Here is a 19,709-nt window from a genome sequence, read left to right as displayed (position 1 = left end):
TAATAATAACAACAACAACAACAACAACAACAACAACAACAACACACTTAGTAAATAGTTTGACAGTGATGTGGAAATTAGTTGTTTAGCAGAGTTATCTTTTACAATTTTTGCTAAACCAGCCTGGAAATATACAGTAAATATAGGAATATCCAGTATTTTTGTTCTCTGTCTATGCCTCCTCTCTGTTCCCCAATTTAATAACCCACTAGACAATTCCTTCTGCTTCCTCCTATTTTATTTAAGGGGATAAAACTCCAGTGATACTTACTGGTGACATAGTCTACAAGAAGTGAATTGCTAGTTTAGAGAGAAAGAAAATGTCCCTTCATTTCTATATACATGTCTATTTAGCCCTCAGAAAGGAGCACTATTATCACTGTTTTATATACCGAGTCAAATCCAGGCTTGAACACACAGGTCAAATATCAAATATTTAGCTTGGCTGCCATTCACAAAATCTTACAAAATGCAATTGATGTCCGATTCCCTCCAGAGAACAGGACGACTGCTTAGGAAGTATTTCTTTATTATACATAGGCTACATTGGGCAGCTGATGGGCTCTGAATGGTTGGAAGAAATGCTAAGGAATTTTATATCCAATCATACTTCAAAGGCATCGCCTCCTTTTTCTGCATGGAGCTTATGAAGAGAGGCCTTCTGCTGCCTTTTCTCACTTGTCCCCATCTTATCTGTTGGAGATTGTAGCATGTGAGGGGCTCTCTGAGCTTGATGGTTTTCTTGAGGATCTTTCATTACCCAACTAGATAGCACCATCAGAAGGCAATGGGGTGTGCAAAGAGGAGGAGGAGGAGGACTTGATGCTCTCTGAACTTGGTGGGTTTCTTGCGGATGTTTCATTATGCAACTGGATGACACCATCAGTCAGGGGTGAGCTGCTGGGGCTTCTCAGGGGTTCGGGAGAACCTCTAGCTAAGATTCTGTGCAGTTCAGATAATCCCCAATTCCCATTCCTAGCTGACCCCGTCCATCCCATCCCCCCCCCAGGAGTCCCCGCGTGGCCCGTTTTGGATGCAGGTAAGTGCAGGGCACGCATGGAGGCTCGCGGGGGGACGGACGGACTGTAATGTCCTTGACTTCCAACCGGTCTTAAGTCCTCAATTTACAACCGGCCACAAGTCCTTGACATACAACTGACAGCCCGACAACCAAAGGCTCGCGCCTATTGGTTAAGATGCGCCGGGCTGGAAGCGGGCTCTATTACTATTGGCTGCTCTGCTTGACAGCTCCCGTATAAATAGCGGTCAAGCAGAGCAGGGTGCTGAATTGTACATAGTTACCTTTGTGAGTGGTTCTGTTCAATAAAAGCTGTTCCTGTTACCTCAGTGGCCTGTCGCCTCATCTGTCGGTCCAGACTTCTTCAGGGACGACAAAAAACGGGCCCACCGGACGTTTGGGAAGGCCAGAAACAGTTCCAGAGGGCCTCTGTAGCCTGGGGATGCCATTTTCGCTCTCCCGGAGGCTCGACAAAAGCCTCCAGAGCCAGGGGAGGGCAAAAACGCCCCCTGCAGGCGGCTGACTCGTGGCCAGGTCCACCTAGCAACCCGGCAGAGAACCCCTTGCTACAATTTTTGAAGCCCATCCCTGCCATCAGTCTTAGGAGGGAATGGGGGGTGCGGAGAGGAGGAGGAGGAGGAGGAGGACTATGGGGTCCTTGGTGCTCTCGGAGCTTGGTGGTTTTCTTGAGGATATTTCATTACCCAAAGCAAGTAACATTGGCGCTAGTAGCAGGAGAAAACAACCAAGCTCAACGAGCACCAAGGACCCCTCGTTCCAACCCTGAGCTACAAATAGTCTCCTTTATTGGTACAGTAGCATGTTTACATTCTCTGCATTCTTTTTCTCCCTCTAGATAATTCCACAAGTTAGTCTGGGATTTTCCTCCCGCTAAAGCAGCCCCCGATGCTTGGCGCAAGTCACACATGAATTGACCTTGTGTTCTTGTTCTTGAAAGTGTCTGTTCTTCGTTGAACAGAGTAATAGCCTTCGCCCTGTCCCTGGTGATAGACGAGGCTCCTCTGACCCCTTGAATGGAAGATATTTGTGTCCTGCCATTCAGAACCGGCTTGTTTTAGGAGGTTTTACAGCAACTGAAAATTATTTCAGAAGAGCCGCGGTGGCCCAGTGGTTAGAATGCAGTATTGCAGGCTAATTCTGCCGACTGCCAACAGTTCAATTCTCACCGGCTCAAGGTTGACTCAGCCTTCCATCCTTCTGAGGTCAGTAAAATGAGTACTCAGATTATTGGGGGCAAGATTCTGACTCTGTAAATCACTTAAAAGACGCGGTGGCTCAGTGGCTAAGGTGCTGAGCTTTTTGATCAGAAAGGTGGGCAGTTCAGTGGTTCGAATCCCGAGCGCTGCGTAACGGAGTGAGCTCCCATTACTTGTCCCAGCTTCTGCCAACCTAGCAGTTCGAAAGCATGTGAAAATGCAAGTAGAAAAATAGGTACCACCTTTGGTGGGAAGGTAACAGCGTTTCATGCACCTTTGGCATTTAGTCATGCCGGCCACATGACCATGGAGGCGTTTTCAAACAGAGCTGCTCTTCGACTTTGAAACGGAGATGAGCACCACCCCCTAGAGTGACTAGCCCATATGTGCGAGGGGAACCTTTACCTTTATGCTTGTTTTCATTGCTTTTGTGGTTTGCCCAAGGAACACCCGTTCTGAGACCTGTGGTCTGAGACCCTTCCTCTTCTGACGTCTTCTACAAAGAGATCTTCCCTTTGAAGTGGCCATCCCCGAAAACATGCGGGTTTCGTAGCTATGGCAAATGAGAGGTCCCCTTGGGATTCATCTATGGATGCCAGCCTACCTTTATCCCCGGCCCAGCTCTAAGCTCCTTAAAGACTAACAGATTTATGGCGACCTCAGCTGGTGCAGCCAATAGCTCCATTTTGTCTGACCGAGAGCAACACTTTAAAGTTTAATCTGTGCAAGCTGAGGCTGCCATAAATCTGGCTGTGGTTGAAAGGTCTGTGTTGGCCTGCCTAATCAGGGAATCCCTTGTGGGATTGCTGTCTTTGTGGGTGTCAAGAGTAACCAAACATTCAAGCCAGCTTTATCTTAACTGACAGAGATCACCCTTGTTTGGGAGAGGTGTTGTTGTGGGCCGCCAGCAGCCAGCGGAGCTGGCAGCAGATTCGGACAGTGAGGAGGTTGGGGAGGAACATGGGCCAGTCCTGGAGTCTGGGGAAGGCTCTGATGAGGGCTCTGTGTCGGAGGCAGAGAGGGGGCCAGAGCCGTATGCCAGTTATCAGCTGCCTTCAGAGTCAGACATCAGTGGGGCAGAAGAACAGCTGGAGCCTGTTCCCAGTGTGCGCATGTGCAGAGTTGCCAGACGAAGGGAACAGCTGAAAAACAGGGGTCAACTTGGGAGTAAGGCCACAGGTGGATGATGAATGGTCCCTCCCAGAGGGAATAAAAGAGGAGCGAAAGGGGAGTGGAGTTTGCAGGAGACAATTAGCTCGCTTAATTGGCTCGGGACTCTCCGAGACTCCTTGCCAAGTTGTGCAGATAACGGCCTGGCATCTCTCCACGCTAGATAAGGTCTGTGCCTGTAAATCCTCCCTTGAAAGACTGGATGTGAATGAGCAGAATTCACAGTCAACTAATAAAAGGGTTTTTTGTCGGGACCAGGAGTTTGCTTCATGCTCCTGGGAAGCCTAAGTCAGAGCAGGTGTAAGGGGCCTTCTACTTCTATGAAGTTCTCACACTTGTGCCAAAAGAGATTCCCTGGAAACCCAAGTGTTGAGAACTGGACTCTGCTTGGGGGCGAGCCCTGTCCATCGCGCTCCCAAAGCTCCAATCTCATTTTTTTAAAAAAAAAAAACTTTCTGCCCTTTCCTTGACTTCCTGTTTGTGTTGTGTTCCGCTGTTCCTTTTTGCCAAGAGCAAGTACATTTACCATTCAATAAACACCGAGAGGATACTCATCCATCGTTCCTGTTTTCCCCATCTCTTGAAAGCTGCGAGCCATCAGAAGTTTTTATGGCTTACACTGTGGGAAATGGCTGATTTATCCCTTCTCTTTTCCATTTTCTTTTTTTAAACCTTAACTTCTCCCCTGATCATCTATCGATTTCCCCCCGTCAGTTTGGCTGAGAGGTTTGACCAGAATGGTAAAGTCTGCTCCTAGCTACTGGGGTGTTCAGTTAATGGCAAATATGTCTGCAAAGGAGGGATTAAAAAAAGTCAGGATACACTTGGGAGCAGAATTTACGTTGCTAAGCAAGACAGTTCAATGAGAGGCACCCAATTTTGTGACCTTTTTTTTTTGCTGTGGTTGTTAAGTGAATAATTACAGTTTTTAAGTTAATGTGGTCGCTAAGTGAATCCAGCTTCCCCCATTAATTTCGATAGAAGGTTGAAATGGCAAGGACCTGACCCCAGGATTCTGCAGCCCTCATGCTACATAGGAATTTTAATCAGTCAGATAGCAATAGCCCTTAGACCAGGGGTGTCCAAACTTGGCAACTTTAAGACTTGTGGACTTCAACTCCCAGAATTCCCCAGCCAGCTCTGCTGGCTAGGGAATTCTGGGAGTTGAAGTCCACAAGTCTTAAAGTTGCCAAGTTTGGACACCCCTGCCTTAGACCTATATACCGTTTCACAGTGCTTTACATCCCTCTCTAAGTGGTTTACATGGCCCCCAGATTGTCCCCAACAATCTTGGTCCTCATTTTACCCACCTCGGAAGGATAGAAGGCTGAGTCAACCTTGAGCCAGTGAGAATCAAACTGCTGGCAGTCGGCAGAATTAGCCCGCAGTACTGCATTCTAACCACTGCGCCACCATGGCTCATGTATGCACGAGGACCAGTTGTAAGTCACTTTTTTTCCCACCGTTGTTGTACTTTGAACAGTTGCTAAATGAACTGCTCTAAATACCTGTAATTGGGGTTCTACTTGCTCCATACATTTGCTCCCAGAGAACATGTTTCTCTCCTTATATGTCCCTTGTTCAAAAAAATAAAATAAACTCTGGCTAACAGTGTTCTAACCCCAAACAGGGGTCCTTGCTTATGGTTTAACATTTTGTGTGATTTGTAAACTATGATTTACGATACAGATTTCCAACCTGAGGCCCCAGGAGATTATATGTCCGGCATATAATCCGATGAATGTATTTATTGAATATAATACACTTACCGTGGTGATGAGTGCACCACGAAAAACCAGACTGGGTTGAAATCGTCCTGGGGAAAATTTATCTATGTGGTCGCTGAGAATTGACAACGACTTCATAGCACATAATCAATCAATCTCTTGCACGAGATAGCTACCCTGCCTTGTTACTGTGCTTTTAAGCTCAACCCAATTAGGATGTCAACAATGGTTCAATAAACCTAGATTTAGTGTGCAATGTAAACATGACCTTTAGATATTGGAGGGCTGTTTTAGAGAAAGGGAAATAAAGAAGATGGGGTGTTCTGAATTTAATCCACCCCCGTGGAAGTGAAAGGAAAAGGAAGAAGTTATTTCTTCTCTTTGTCAGATTCTCCTCTTTTACCATTTAGTAGGTAGGGTGGGTGGGGGTAGTTCACTCAAAAATAAGAATCTAAGAGCTCTAATTAACTGTATTTAATAGAAGGAAAGTTATGTTTACAGCACAAGTACTACAGTAAGTTCTCTATTTTCAAATGAAGAATCAAGCTTAATTTAAAAGAGATTTTTGCCTTTTCTGCTGGTAATTAATCAATCAAGCATGCTTCCAGATCCACACCTTTTTGTGATGATATGAATTGAGAGAAAGTTACGGTTAAGTATCACTGCCTTTTTTTATTGATAGGCAGCGATTCTTATCTGTAACTTTCTCTCCATCGATATTTGCAAGGTTCTTTTGATGGAGGGTTACCATATTGCATTGTTGTCTCTGCTCGATGTCATAATTTTATTTGCTTTTATTGTATTTGAAATACAAATGCTTGAATTTTTTTTTACCTAGTTGGATAAATTGATCTGGATCAAGTTTAGATATAACAGAGTTGGAAGGGACCTTGAAGGTCGTCTAGTCCAACCCCTGCTTAGGCAGAAAACCCTATACCCCTTCAGACAAATGGTTATCCAACATATTCTTAAAAACGTCCAGTGTTGGAGCATTCACAACTTCTGGAGGCAACTTCTGTTCCACTGATTAATTGTTCTTACTGTCAGGAAATTTCTCCTTAGTTCTAAGTTGCTTCTCTCCTTGATTAGTTTCCACCCACTGCTTCTTTTTCTGCCCTCAGGTGCTTCGCAGAATAGCTTGACTCCCTCTTCTTTGTGGCAGCCCCTGAGATATTGGAAGACTGCTATCATGTCTCCCCTTCTTTTCATTAAACTAGACATACCCAGTTCCTGCAACCATTCTTTATATGTTTCAGCCTCCAGTCCCCTAATCATCTAGATTCTAGTTCCCTGATCACTGAAGTCTGGTCAGCGACTGCAGTGAAGACCGCTACAATTCTGGCTGAATGAGCTTTAGACAGTTAAGATGCTTGTATCAGCTTTGGCTGATCTCCAAAAACTAAGGATCAGACCTGGATCGTCCTTTGATGAGAGATTATCAAGAAATACCAGGGCTGCAGATAGATAAAAATATCCTGGAGGAAAACACTTGCAAACCAATTCCTCCTTGTCTCTGAGAAAACTGCAAGGAAATCAATGGGAACTGCGTTCAACTGGTAGGAGAAAAAGTCTGCAGAGATTCTCAGTCATCTAGTTCATGGTTGTCCCAAAGGTGCCTTTTCTGGAGGCAACTGGACTTTCTTGTTTTTTTTTCTTTTGAAGACGTTTCGCTTCTCATCCAAGAAGCTTCTTCGGCTCTTGGCAGGATGGTGGGGAATGGAAGGATTTATATTTCTTGCAGACAGCTGGCCATTTGCATCCTTTTAGAGGGTCATTGAGGCCACTGGGAGGTTTCTCTGTGTCCTCGGGGTCGCCTGAGTAGTGCAAATGGCTCCTGTAGTCTGAAAGTCCAGTTGCCTCCTGAAAAAGCACCTTTGGGACAGCTGGAAGGAGCATTTACTAAAATAGGTTTTGCAGGATTTTGAGCAGCACTATTAATTATAAATTGGGAAATTTGGTTTCTGGGAGAGACATTATGCTAAAGTTCTACACGTTTTGTTTTGTAAAGCCGAACATTGTAGAATCTCAGTATTGGGGTTCTTTATAACCAGAGGCCTTCTTGTGTAACCAGTCCTTACAAACCTGTGTTCTACTAGCAGGCTAAGTATGTGCGATACTAAAGTTCTACCTTAACTCAAGTGGAGCATCCAACTTTTCTAAGATCAAAATCCCCTTCCGTTTAGCTTATTTCTCGATTTCCTGGAAGCTTTTTTAGTTTTCCCATTACCGTGAAGATCTAGAGCCCTTCATTAAATGAGACATAATCGCATCTCCCAAATGCAGGCTTCAAATTTTGCAACCAGTTGCTTTATTTATTTCTACATGCTTTTATTTCCTAATGGGTGAAGGTAGATACATTTGTGTTTAGCGAGTTGAAACTGCCTTGCGTGTTTCTTTTTTACCCAACCAATTATCTTCGGAGGAAGGTAGCGTCTGGCCTTGAACTTCTAGCAACAATTATAGAAATAAGCCTGCTGCACAATGCTGGTCTGAATTAAGCTCAGGGGAAGGTTTTGTGGTTGTTTTTGTTGTTGTTAAACTACCTAGATTCATTCTGTACCATCAGAGGAGGATAATGTTCAAGAGAGTTTATTAAAAAAAAACCTGCAATCCACAGTAAAGCTGCAGCTGTAATTAACTTTTCCTCCTGGTTTTCTTTTATTTCTTAAGGAAAAATTCTTAAGGAAGGGTGGCTCAGTGGCTAAGACACTGAGCTTGTCGATCAAAAAGGTTGGCAATTCAGCGGTTCGAATCCCTAGTGCCGCGTAACGGAGTGAGCTCCCAGCTTCTGCCAACCTAGCAGTTCAAAAGCATGTAAAAATGCAAGTAAAAATAGGGAACACCTTTGATCGGAAGGGAACAGTGTTCCATGCGCCTTCGGCGTTTAGACATGCTGGCCACATGACCATGGAGACGTCTTCAGACAATGCTGGCTCTTTGGCTTTGAAACGGTGATGAGCACTGCCCCCTAAAGTCGGGAACGACTAGCACAAGGGGAACCTTTACCTTTAAGGAAAAATATGCGCAGAAAAAAAAAACACAATCTCTTAAAACTAAACAGAGGCCTTTGCACTTAATATTAGGCACTAAGATTACCCTTGGCTGCCCTTTCTCCTAAGAGTGCGCTGCCACCCATGGCAAACCTCTAAACTATGATAAATAATCAATCGTTCCCCTTTATAGAAAGAATGAATCAAGCTGCTAGAATTTTTTTTGGGAGACTGATTCATGTATGTTTATTTATTCATTCATTCATTCAAGGCTAAGCGCTTCCTTTTTAATATTATAGTATCTGTTGGTTTGGCTGCGTTTCTCTCTCTCTCTCAAAAAAAATAAAATGAAATGAAAATACCATAAATTCAAGGAGGATTTTGGCCCTGATCCAGCAGGCTCAGCTGTTGCCTGGTTCCCATTTCATTGGGAAGAGACCCCGGCCAACTTTCTGATGGACCATGCCTCTTGCTTTATTCATTTCCAGGAGTGCCCGGTTTGGCTAGTTGCTGGACCGGTGTCCAGACTCATCATAGAGGAGAGTAATTTACCCCTGTATTTCCACGAACAACTTATGCTTCGTTGTGCAAATATTCCATCTGCCTTCGGGCTTGTAATGTATTCTCTCCCTCCCCCCTACCATTCCCAATCTTTGTTTATTCTGCAAGGTGTTGCCTGCGGTGTGCCAGAATTATGCACAAAGCAAACTCCCCCCCCCTTACTCTCAAAGACGGCTCCGTCTCATTACGGTGCAGCTGTGGATTTGGCCAGATCTGAGTATCCATGGCTTGGTAACCTTCCAGTCGCGCTGTCATCGTAACGCTTTATCTTGGAGGCCAATCCTGAAGGTAATGCCGAATCCCCAGCTGGTTCAGGATTCATTCCGATGCGGATTGATTCTACCCAAAGATAATGCGCTATCTAGGTTATCTCAGCGACCAATCCCTCCAAGCAAAGAGAGTCCTCCAAGCATGCTCCGGGCAGCACTTTGAACTAAAGCCTTTGATGGTTGTGTCCATAGCACCTGCCACAAGAGCTATCCCAACCCATTTCTTTTTGTTCTTTGTTTTTTGAAACATCCGGGTGTAGGTATCCGAATGTTAGACGGTGACGTGACCGATGTGGTGGAAGCAAAGGCGATCGGCGCCAAGCCCGAATACATCCATGTCTACAGTGCTAGCTGGGGTCCAGATGACGATGGCCGTACGGTGGATGGACCTGGTCCTTTGGCCAAGCAAGCATTTGAACACGGCATTAAAAAGGTGTGAGGAAAATGTGATGGTGTTGTAGCTCCCCCCTCTCTTTTCTCACCGGTGGGGGGCCTTTATTGCTCTTCTTCAGGTTCTCTTCCCCGTTTTGCAACAACACACTATCTAGTCGTAGATCTAGTCATATATCTAAATACATATGCATAGCTATATAATATCAATGCAATGCAATGCAATGCAATTAAATGCAATGCAATGCAATGCAATTAAATGCAATGCAATGCAATGCAATGCAATGCAATGCAATGCAATGCAATGCAATAGCAGAGTTGGAAGGGACCTTGGAGGTCTTCTAGTCCAACCCCCTGCCTAGGCAGGAAACCCTATACCGTTTCAGACAAATGACTATCCAACATCTTGAAACTAATCATGTTTCTTTCCTTGTCTTCTGATCCAACATCTTCTTAAAGACTTCCAGTGTTGGGGCATTCACAACTTCTGCAGGCAAGCTGTTCCAATGGTTAATTGTTCTAAAAGTATCGATATATAGCAGTATCCCAGTATTTGTGGCGGGGGCTGCTGTTTTTTGAGGGGGAAAAAGTCCGTCTTATACTCCGAAAAATACGGCCATTGAACTAAAGTGTCAATTCCTTTTCCAACCCTTTCTCTCGCCCCCAACGCCTAGGGTCGGGGAGGACGGGGTTCTATTTTCGTCTGGGCTTCTGGAAATGGGGGCCGAGAAGGGGACCATTGTTCCTGCGATGGATACACCAACAGCATCTACACTGTCTCTGTGAGCAGCACCACCGAGAATGGGAACAAGCCGTGGTATTTGGAGGAGTGCGCCTCTACCCTTGCTACAACATACAGCAGTGGGGCCTTTTACGAACGGCAGATTGTAAGTAAACAGGGTGAAAACCTAAAAAAAATCTATTTTTTTTTGCCCACCGGCTCTGTGGGCGTGGCTTGGGGGTGTCATGTGACTGGGTGGGTGTGGCCAACTTTTATTCACTTTTTAATACAATGCAATACAATAGTAGAGTTGGAAGGGACCTTGGAGGTCTTCTAGTCCAACCCCCTGCCTAGGCAGAAACCCTATATCATTTCAGACAAATGGCTATCCAACATCTTCTTAAAGACTTCCAGTGTTGGAGTATTCACAGGTTCTGGAGGCAAGTTGTTCCCCTGATTAATTGTTCTCACTGTCAGGAAATTTCTCCTCAGTTCTAAGTTGCTTCTCTCCTTGATTAGTTTCCACCCATTGCTTCTTGTTCTACCCTCAGGTGCTTTGGAGAATAGTTTGACTCCCTCTTCTTTTAAAGCATTTTTGTTCCTACCACTTTGGGCAAATAGGCAGGAAAAAAATGCTTTTAAAAGTGTGAGTGGGGGGAAAGCTTCTGACAATCGAGCGGCTTACAGCTGATCCGCGCGATCGCCGGAAGCTTTCCCCCCCCACACACACACTTTTTAAAGCATTTTTTTCCTGCCTATTCGCCCGAACCGGCAGGAAAGAAATGCTTTAAAGAGCAGGAAAAAAAGCTTCCGCCGATCGCATGGCTCACAGTTAAGCCGTGTGATCTTCGGAAGCTTTTCTTTTTTACTACCGGTTCGCAGAACAAGGGACAATCGTCCCTACCCATTTGGCCGAACTGGGAGGATTTCACCCCTGGTGAAAACTTAGAAGCAGGATTTTGCTTGGCTTTTTTTGGCAAAGCCAGGCGGTCTCCTGCTTGTAAAGAATGAAACTTTGCATTGTTTATATGACATTGCGTAATAAAAATAATAGTAATAAAAGTAATAAAAAAAAAAGCTTCTACCCATGGGCGTTGGGTAGATAAACCAGCCGGTGAATGAGTATAGAAGCAACACAGAGCACTTTTGATGAGTTAAATTGCATCCCTGTCACAACCAAACATCCCTAGTAGCATTGCCTTTGCTGTGGGAAGCCCAAATTCAGTGAAAATAGTTTACGGAAGATTATGGAGTCACCGTGCTGCCTAGACTCCCTAACTGCTTAAGGATAATTCATTTTTTAAATTACTCACGTCCAAGTTAGACAGCTCCCCTTGGTGACAGATAGATCACAGAGGAAAGGACTAGCTCTGATTTTTTTTATCTCAATGTTTTTGCTCTACTACTACCAACCCTACTAAACCTCCTGTTTGGAACAGGTTATAGCAGCTCAGATTATCTGATTTATTTTATTTTATTTATTTATTTATTTGATTCAATTTATCAGTCGCGCCCTCTCCGCGAAGGGACTGGGGCGACGTACAATCAAATATAAAGGCATGTGGCATGGAGGAGGTAAATACATCAACAATTAACAATACAAAAAGTAAAAGCCACAAAGTTAAAATAAATAACAATAAAATTAATACAATTAAAACAATTAAAATACCCAAAAGATTTAAATATACGGTTTAAAATTGCCAGGGAGGTTAGAAGTTCTGATTAAGCCAGGCCGGCTAGTTGGAACAGGTGGGTCTTGAGTTTCGTGCGGAAGGAGCCTCATGTGTGGTTTTTTTTTTTTTTAAAAAAAAAGAATGAATGACTTACTGTTGGAAGCCAAAGAGCCTTTGGTATCTCCTTGATCCTGGCCATTTATGGTGGCAAGAAATCCAGGCTACGCAATGTGATTTGGATGTCGTTTCTCCCTGATAGTTGCATTAGCTTTCTTCTTAGGTGACCACAGATCTGAAGAAACATTGCACAGACGGCCACACGGGGACTTCCGTTTCTGCCCCCATGGTAGCTGGGATCATCGCTCTAGCTTTGGAAGCCAAGTAAGGATTCAATTCACCCTCTTGGGTGGACATTACTTGTTAAAGGGAGAAAAGTTGAAGAAGACATTATGCTAATCCAGCTTTATAATGGAACTGCTGAAAGCAATCTGGGTGGTGGAGAGGCCTGCAGAGCTGGTTTCCTCTAAACATTTTAGAACATGTTCTCAACCATTCTGTGCTTTTTAAAAATTTGAGCGTGTTTTTTTTTTCCCCCCTGAAAAGGCCAACCAATTTTTTTCTTTGGTTGCTCCATAACCTCTGATATTCAATGAAATGCACTCTGTGATCTGGATGACAGCAGATACTCAGATTGGCTCATAGCCGCCTCTGTGAATTTGTCCATGAAGTCATAAGAGGAAGACGTAAGAGTCTTCTTTCAAGAGAGCATGGATGGGTTTTCTCCAACCCGAAGTCTTCCGGATGTACAGGGACTACAATTCTCAGATTTCTGAAAATTGACATCCACTACATTTGGAAAACACCAGGCTGAAGAAGGTGCATCTCCCTGCACCTTCCTGCAGGGCTGACATGCACCTTGGATATCCAAATTAAATATAAGCCATTTCTTAAACTGAAAAATGAGCAAAAAACCCCACGAGCTTCTAAAATCTTAAGTCTTTGCATGAGATTTTGGATGAGGCTGATGATGCCCCTTAGAGATTTGTGGCAATTTTAAATGCTTCTCAGTGTTTTGATGCACTCCTTTCCTGCTGTGGGACATTAGCCAGTCATAATGGAACGTATTGAGCTATATCATTCAAAATGTTTGTCTACCTGCTGTTTATTTTCTTGGCTGAGAAACTCATGAAGCATAGATAAGCTTCTGGAAACCCACCTTGTCCCTCACACTTTCCATGGAAAATGAGTTTCCAGGATTATGTTAAAGTTGGCCGCTGTTGTTCAGCCTCAAACTCTTTCACCTTGCTTTATTTTGAAGACGAAGGGGGAAGAGAATGATCTGCAAGCTATCTCTGCTGACTGCTTTTAATACTTCCATGCTGTGACTTTGGCTTTCCGTGCTAATGCATTGTTAATTGCTGTGACTCACAGTGGCAGAGATGGGTTCATTTATTTGTTTGTTTCACGTTATTATATTGAAGATGGGAATTTCCCCCCCCCCCTCGTTATTATGATGGAGGAGATGGAATTGTCTCACAAGTATAAGTGCATGCATTGGCACCTTGGGTTTTAAGACTGAAAAATTCAAAACTTGATGTGCGGCTAGGAAGCACAGGGGACCCCCAGATCGCTTGCAAATAAGATAGGGGGGATTTAGATCTACAAATGTTGGAGTTATTTAGAGTTTTGATATAAAATGCTCCATTAAATACTCAATCACAAATACGTTAAAGCAATGTAACATGTTCAATGTTTCCTTTTTTTTTTTGCCAGAGAGACAATCAACTGACGTTTTATTCTTAATTGCTCTGATTATTTAAAAACCCCTACATAGGCATTTATCTACATAACACATAGGTGCATACGAGACATTTTAAGAAATACCTGCAAGGCAAAAGCATCTTAGGGAAATGCGGTAGCCAAAACTACTTTTTTTCCTTCAGGTATTGTTTTATTTATTAGTCTTAAAGACTTATACAGCTGCCCACATTCCAACCACAGCCCTGTGTAGCTCATGAAATAATAAAACAAGGAAAGAACTCACAATAAAAAGCTATGGCACCCTGGGGCAACACTCTGTACCATATCAAAGTCACACCTGACCAAGCTCCAGGCTAACATTACCCAAATGCCTGTGTGAAGAGCCAGGTGTTTCGAGATTTTTCCAGAAGCAAGGAAGCTGGGGGCTAGTCAGATCTCAGGGGGAGGGGTGTTCCACAGAGCAGGGGTAGCTATGGAGAAATTCCAATAATGACAGCATTTTGAGATTGTTAATAGGGAGGGAAGGAAGGGAGGGAAGGAAGGGAGGGAAGAGGAAGGGAGGGAAGGAAGGAAGAACAGAGGAAAGTAGAAGGTAATAATGGAGGGAGGGAGGGGGAGGAAGGAAAGAGGGAGGGAGGGAAGGAGAACAGAGGAAAGAAGAAGGTAATAATAGGAAGGGAGGGAAGGAGGAGAAGGGAGGAAGGACAGAGAGAGGGAAGTAATAACAGGGAGGAACAGAAGGAGGGAGGGAGGAAGGGAGACAGGAAGGAAGGAAGGAAGGAAGAACAGGAAGGGAGAAGCTAATAACGGAAGACGTGAGCAGGGAGGCAGAGGAGGGAGAGAGAGGGGTAATAACAGGGAGGGAGGGAGGAAGAAAAGAGAAAGGGAGAAGGTAATAATGGAAGATAGGGAGGAGGGAGGGAGAGGGAGGGAGGGGAAAGACAGAGGGAGAGGAGTAATAATAGGGAGGGATGGAAGGAAGGAAGGAGGGTGGGAGGGAGGAACCTGGAGCATACCCATCCTATCCAACCAAGTAGATTTTGGCTTTTATGTCCACTTACTCAACACCTTCTGAACTCATTGTTTATTTTCTGTCACTTTGAAGAGCTTGCTTCCAAATTAGCACCCGTCATGTTTAGCCATTAAAAAATGATTGGTTTTGTAATCCAGTGCTTGGACTATTTTTTGCTTGCTTCTTTCATTGATCTGTGGCCTATCTTCCTGTCCATATACCGAAGAGGAATATACTACAGCAGACAGCTTGAGATAGGGAGGGAGGGAGGGAGGGAGGGAGCAGGGCCTTTTTCGATGTTTTGTACCAACCTTTCTTGAAATTATGAGTTTGCAACTACTTTCAAGGAGTGGTGAATGAAAAGATCCTTGGAAGTCCTCTCAGAGTGACCCCTGAGCCACTCGTGAACTTGGCTGCCACGTGATGCTCTTCATTGGCTGGTTGCATGATGTATGTTTGCCACAAGTCCGCATTCCTGCTCAAAGAAACCATGCAGCATGTTGTGTGTGGTTGATGCGCATTGGGCAGCCGAAGCTTTTAAGCGCCTCCGTTTCCACCGACTTCCCTACAAATAGAAAACGGGTCTGTCGGGTTGGGCTTTTGTCAGATTTCTTTTCTTTAAAAACAACAACAACCCACAAGGGCATTTTTATATAAGAGGAAGATTTAGGATGGGAGAATGCAGCCTACCTGTGATGAAGGCCATTCTGCTGTCTCAGGACTGTTTTTATTCCTTTGTAATCAGGACTCCAGCTTAGCTGCAGGAAAGTTGTTTCTCAGCTCACTGACCAGAAGCTTTTAGATAGCTATTGGCTGAAATTGAATAATATTTCTGCCCCGGTGCTTCTCTTTGACGGAATCCTTTGCAGATCTAGAATCTGCAAGACACGACATGAATGCTAGACAAATAGATAGATAGACAGATAGATAGAAAGATGATAGATAGATAGATAGATAGATAGATAGATAGATAGATAATGATAAATGATAGATAGATAGATAGATAGATAGATAGATAGATAGATAGATAGATAGATAGACAGACAGACAGACAGACAGACAGACAGACAGACAGACAGACAGACAGACAGACAGGATTCAAATAATTTAATAACCGGTTCTCTGTCCTAATGACCAACTCGGTAGGTGGGTTCAGGGGTCATATGACTCAGCCGTTGCCAACTCAATGTCACTCACATCAATGGGCACTTCCCTTATCTGTTACAATGTAATAAAGGTTAACCGGAGAGGCAGTTAAGCAGGGCAATAAAGATTAGGCTAGAAAGAACACCAGAATGTTTCCTTCCTGCCTTCCTTACAGGATTAGCCCTGTAAAGTGGAAAAAAGAACAAAATGAGATTTCTTCCAACAACCGGTTCTCTGAACTGCTTAGAAAGTTACCATCCGGTTCTCCCGAATAGGTGCGAACCGGCTGAATCTCACCACTGAAGAGATAAGAGATATAGAGATATATTGCTCTGTCTTTCCTTGTGTGTTTGTTTTTAGCCCTTTGCTGACATGGCGAGATGTGCAGCACCTGCTTGTGAAAACATCCCGACCGGTTCATCTCTTGGCTCCTGACTGGAAAACAAATGGAGCTGGACGGCGAGGTGAGATTTCTGGGCTGGATGGAGTTGGTTTTCCTTTCGCAAAAAAAGGGAAGACAAATGTTCATTGCACTATTGAAAGGGAATCTGTAGGAATTCGGTGTGTTTAAGCCTACAAGGAAGAAGGCTTAGGGGAGCCAAGATGGCATGAACCTCAGGAGCGCAGTGGTTAGAGTGCAGTACTGCAGGCTACTTCTGCTGACTGCCGGCTGCTTGCAATTTGGCAGTTCGAATCTCACCAGGCTCAAGGTTGACCCAGCCTTCCATCCTTCTGAGGTGGGTAAAACGAGGACCCAGATTGTTGGGGGCAATAGGCTGACTCTGTAAACTGCTTAGAGAGGGCTATAAAGCATTGTAAAGTGGGATATAAGTCTAAGTGCTATTGCTATCTTCCTCCCTCCCTCCCTTCCTGTGAGAAACAACCAATCCTTGTCACAGCATTCCCACAGTCATGTCATAGTGATTGGCAACCAACATCTGCTTACCACACTTCTACATCCCATAGTTATATGATCACCATTTTTGATCTTCCCAACTGCCTTCTGACAAGTGAAGCCAATGGGGAAAGCCAGTTTTGCTTACCCACTGTATGATACGCCTAAGAGTTACAGTGATCCATTTCACAACATGACAACAAAGGTTGTAAAAATAGGCCCAAGATATTTAACAAGCACCTTGCTTAGCAACAATAAGAAAAATCTGGTCGTAGGTTGAGACTAAATAGTGGCGAAGGGAAACCATGTTATTGAACCTAACCCTAGAAGTTTCTCGGCTGATTCCAAGTCCTCACTCTGTCTCAACACAACTCATCTCACCGATGGTTCTGGAAAAATATCCAAGGGAGGGAGGGAGGAAGGAAAGGAGGAAAGAAGGAAGGAAGGCAGGTTACCTTTATCTTCCGAAGGAAAGATGGGCTATAAATCTTCAGAAATGATCAATGTAATGCGGTAATTTATTTTGATGGGAGGAGGCGTAGAAAGCCCAAAGCACATAGCTGCCCGTTTCTTAAGGAAATTGCGGGAGATGGGGAAACAAAACGAAGTTGAAAAACAGTTTGATTAATTCACACAACGCAGGACTGTATTCTTATACCATAAAGGAAAACATTGAAGGACTAACGGAATCCCACCGTTATTTCCAAAGCTCCTAATAGCCCTCCTGGAGTGTGTGTTTCTGTGTGTTGGGGGCATGTTTGGGCTTCCCTGAGGCTAGGAACACACAGGGATATTTTTTCTTTAGGCGAAAAGACTTCCCAGCCAGCTATTTCAGCACAGCTGCCCTGATCCAATTCTCCCCTCCTGCAACAGACGTATTAAACTACTTTGTTTTTGTTGCAGAAGGGAATTCTAACCACATACCGCATAATGGTGACTCACTGGGGGGGGGGGGGAGGGGGAGAATGATTTCTTTTTGCTTTGCAATGATGGATGGCGTTGTAGCCCGCCAGTGGAACTGGCAGCCGATTCTGACAGTGAGGAGGGTTGGGGAGGAACATGGGCCAGTCCTGGAGTCAGGGGAAGGCTCTGACGAGGGCTCTGTGTCGGAGGCAGAGAGGGGGCCAGGGCTGTCTGACAGTTATCAGCTGCCTTCAGAGTCCGACATCAGTGAGGCAGAAGAATAGCTGGAGCCTGTTCCCAGTGTGCGCGTTTGCAGAGCTGCCAGACGAAGGGAACAGCTACTACAGAACAGGGGTCGACTTGGGAGTAAGGCCATAGGTGGACGATGAATGGCCCCTCCCAGAGGAAATAAAAGAGGAGTGAAAGGGGAGTGGAGTTTGCAGGAGACAATTAGTTTGCTTAATTGGCTCGTGACTCTCCGAGACTCCTTGCCAAGTTTTGCAGATATTGGCCTGGCAGCTCTCCAAGCCAGATAAGGTCTGTGACTGTAAATCCTCCCTTGAAAGACTTTGCTGGATGTAAATGAGCAGAATTCACTGTCAATTAATAAAAGGGATTTTTGTTGGGACGAGGAGTTTGCTTCAGGCTCTTGGGAAGCCTAGGTGAGAAGAGATAGGTGGATTGCTTTTTCCACTGAAGAAAGAAAGCAAGGCAAGATTTTTTTTAAAAAACAAAGCTAAATCTAAAACAGGACCCTTCCCCTCCCCAGTCAAAGGAGAGAATCACAATAAAACTTTGACAATGTAGCTACTACTCAATTTTCATGGGGAAAATGTACACTTAATAAACTTAACGAATGTTTCCCTTAGCCACATAAGTTTTTGCCTCAACTGTGGTCGTAAGTCAAGGACTACCTGTATATCTAACTCCATATGTAATACATATGCAAACTTTTTTTTAAAAAATGTATTTGTATTCAAATGTTCAGCCTGGAGCAACATTATTTTTTTCAGATCCTAGATCCACGAAGCGCATCAGTAACCCTCCATGTATAGATGAAAGTTGTTTATTGGGGAAATAGTGATAATATCTATTTAAATAGTGACCAGATATGAATAAACATAACCTTCACTGTATAGTGGCAGTTTGAAAGCACATAAAAATGCAAGTAGAAAAATAGGAACCACCTTTGGTGGGAAGGTAACAACGTTCCGTGCACCTTCGGCGTTGAGTCATGCCAGCCACATGACCACAGAAACGTCTTCGGACAGTGCAATTGTAGAACACAATTGCGTTTTTTAGAGCTCTTTGTTGTATTAAAAGTCATTTGCAACTCTTTTTAAGCGCTGCAGAGGCAATGAAGTAAGTATTGTAATTTCCCAGGGTTTTGTAATAACAAGCCTGGCTACTAATAACAGGAATTTGTTTCTTACAAGTCTTTGGAACTTGGAACAATAAACCCAAAGCAGGACTTATTGTGAAACAATTGGAGATTTCCCCCATTTCTTCGAAAATGTCCCTGTTTACAAACCAATGTAAACATCTTCCAGTGGTTTAGAGACATAGAATTACAAAATTTTAGAGTTGAAAGCAATCCTCAGAATTACCCACTTCATTGTAGTATTCATTCATAGTATTGTAGGCTGGAAGGGGCCTTGGAAGCCTTATTGTCAAACCCCCTTCAAAAAGAATTATATACTATCCATGAAAAGTGGTTATCTAACCTCTTCTTAGGGATGTGGTGGCTCAGTGGCTAAGAAGATTGGCAGTTCAGCAGTTTGAATCCCTAGTGCCTCGTAATGGAGTGAGCTCCTGTTACTTGTCCCAGCTTCTGCCAACCTAGCAGTTCTAAAGCATGTTAAAATGCAAGTAGAAAAATAGGAACCACCTTTGGTGGGAAGGTAACAGCGTTCTGTGAGCCTTCGGCATTGAGTCATGCTGGCAACATGACCATAGAGACGTCTTCGGACAGCGCTGGCTCTTTGGCTTAGAAACGGAGATGAGTCCCGCTGCCACAGAGAGGAAGGGGTCAAGCCTGAAATGACTAGCACAAATGTCCGGGGAAACCTTTACCTTAACCTCATACAAACTTCCAAAATAGAGAAAACTACAGCTTCTGCAAGAAGACTGCTCATTTCTGTACATACCTGATCATTAGGAAGAATGGTGAAAGGAATGGCAGTAGGAAAACTAATGGAAGGAGGAAAAACATTGCCCGTAAAGAGGTGCCAACTTTCTTCTAATCTTATGAGCACA

The 19,709-nt window shown here is 44.1% G+C and overlaps 1 protein-coding gene across 1 annotated transcript in view; it reads left to right on the top strand.

Annotated features, from left to right (window-relative positions):
• The window catches only part of PCSK6 (proprotein convertase subtilisin/kexin type 6), a 116,218-nt gene that overhangs the window by 50,887 nt on the left and 45,622 nt on the right, over positions 1-19,709 (top strand). The window contains exons 7-10 of the mRNA XM_081964814.1: positions 9,213-9,385; positions 10,017-10,229; positions 12,017-12,117; positions 16,016-16,119. Coding sequence (XP_081820940.1) covers positions 9,213-9,385; positions 10,017-10,229; positions 12,017-12,117; positions 16,016-16,119 — 591 coding nt within the window. The remainder of the gene's footprint in view (positions 1-9,212; positions 9,386-10,016; positions 10,230-12,016; positions 12,118-16,015; positions 16,120-19,709) is intronic.

Source organism: Natrix helvetica (genome assembly GCF_964273705.1).
Source record: "Natrix helvetica genome assembly, chromosome: 12".
In the NCBI taxonomy this organism is placed as follows: domain Eukaryota; kingdom Metazoa; phylum Chordata; class Lepidosauria; order Squamata; family Natricidae; genus Natrix; species Natrix helvetica.
This window is presented reverse-complemented; position numbering and strand designations above follow the sequence as displayed.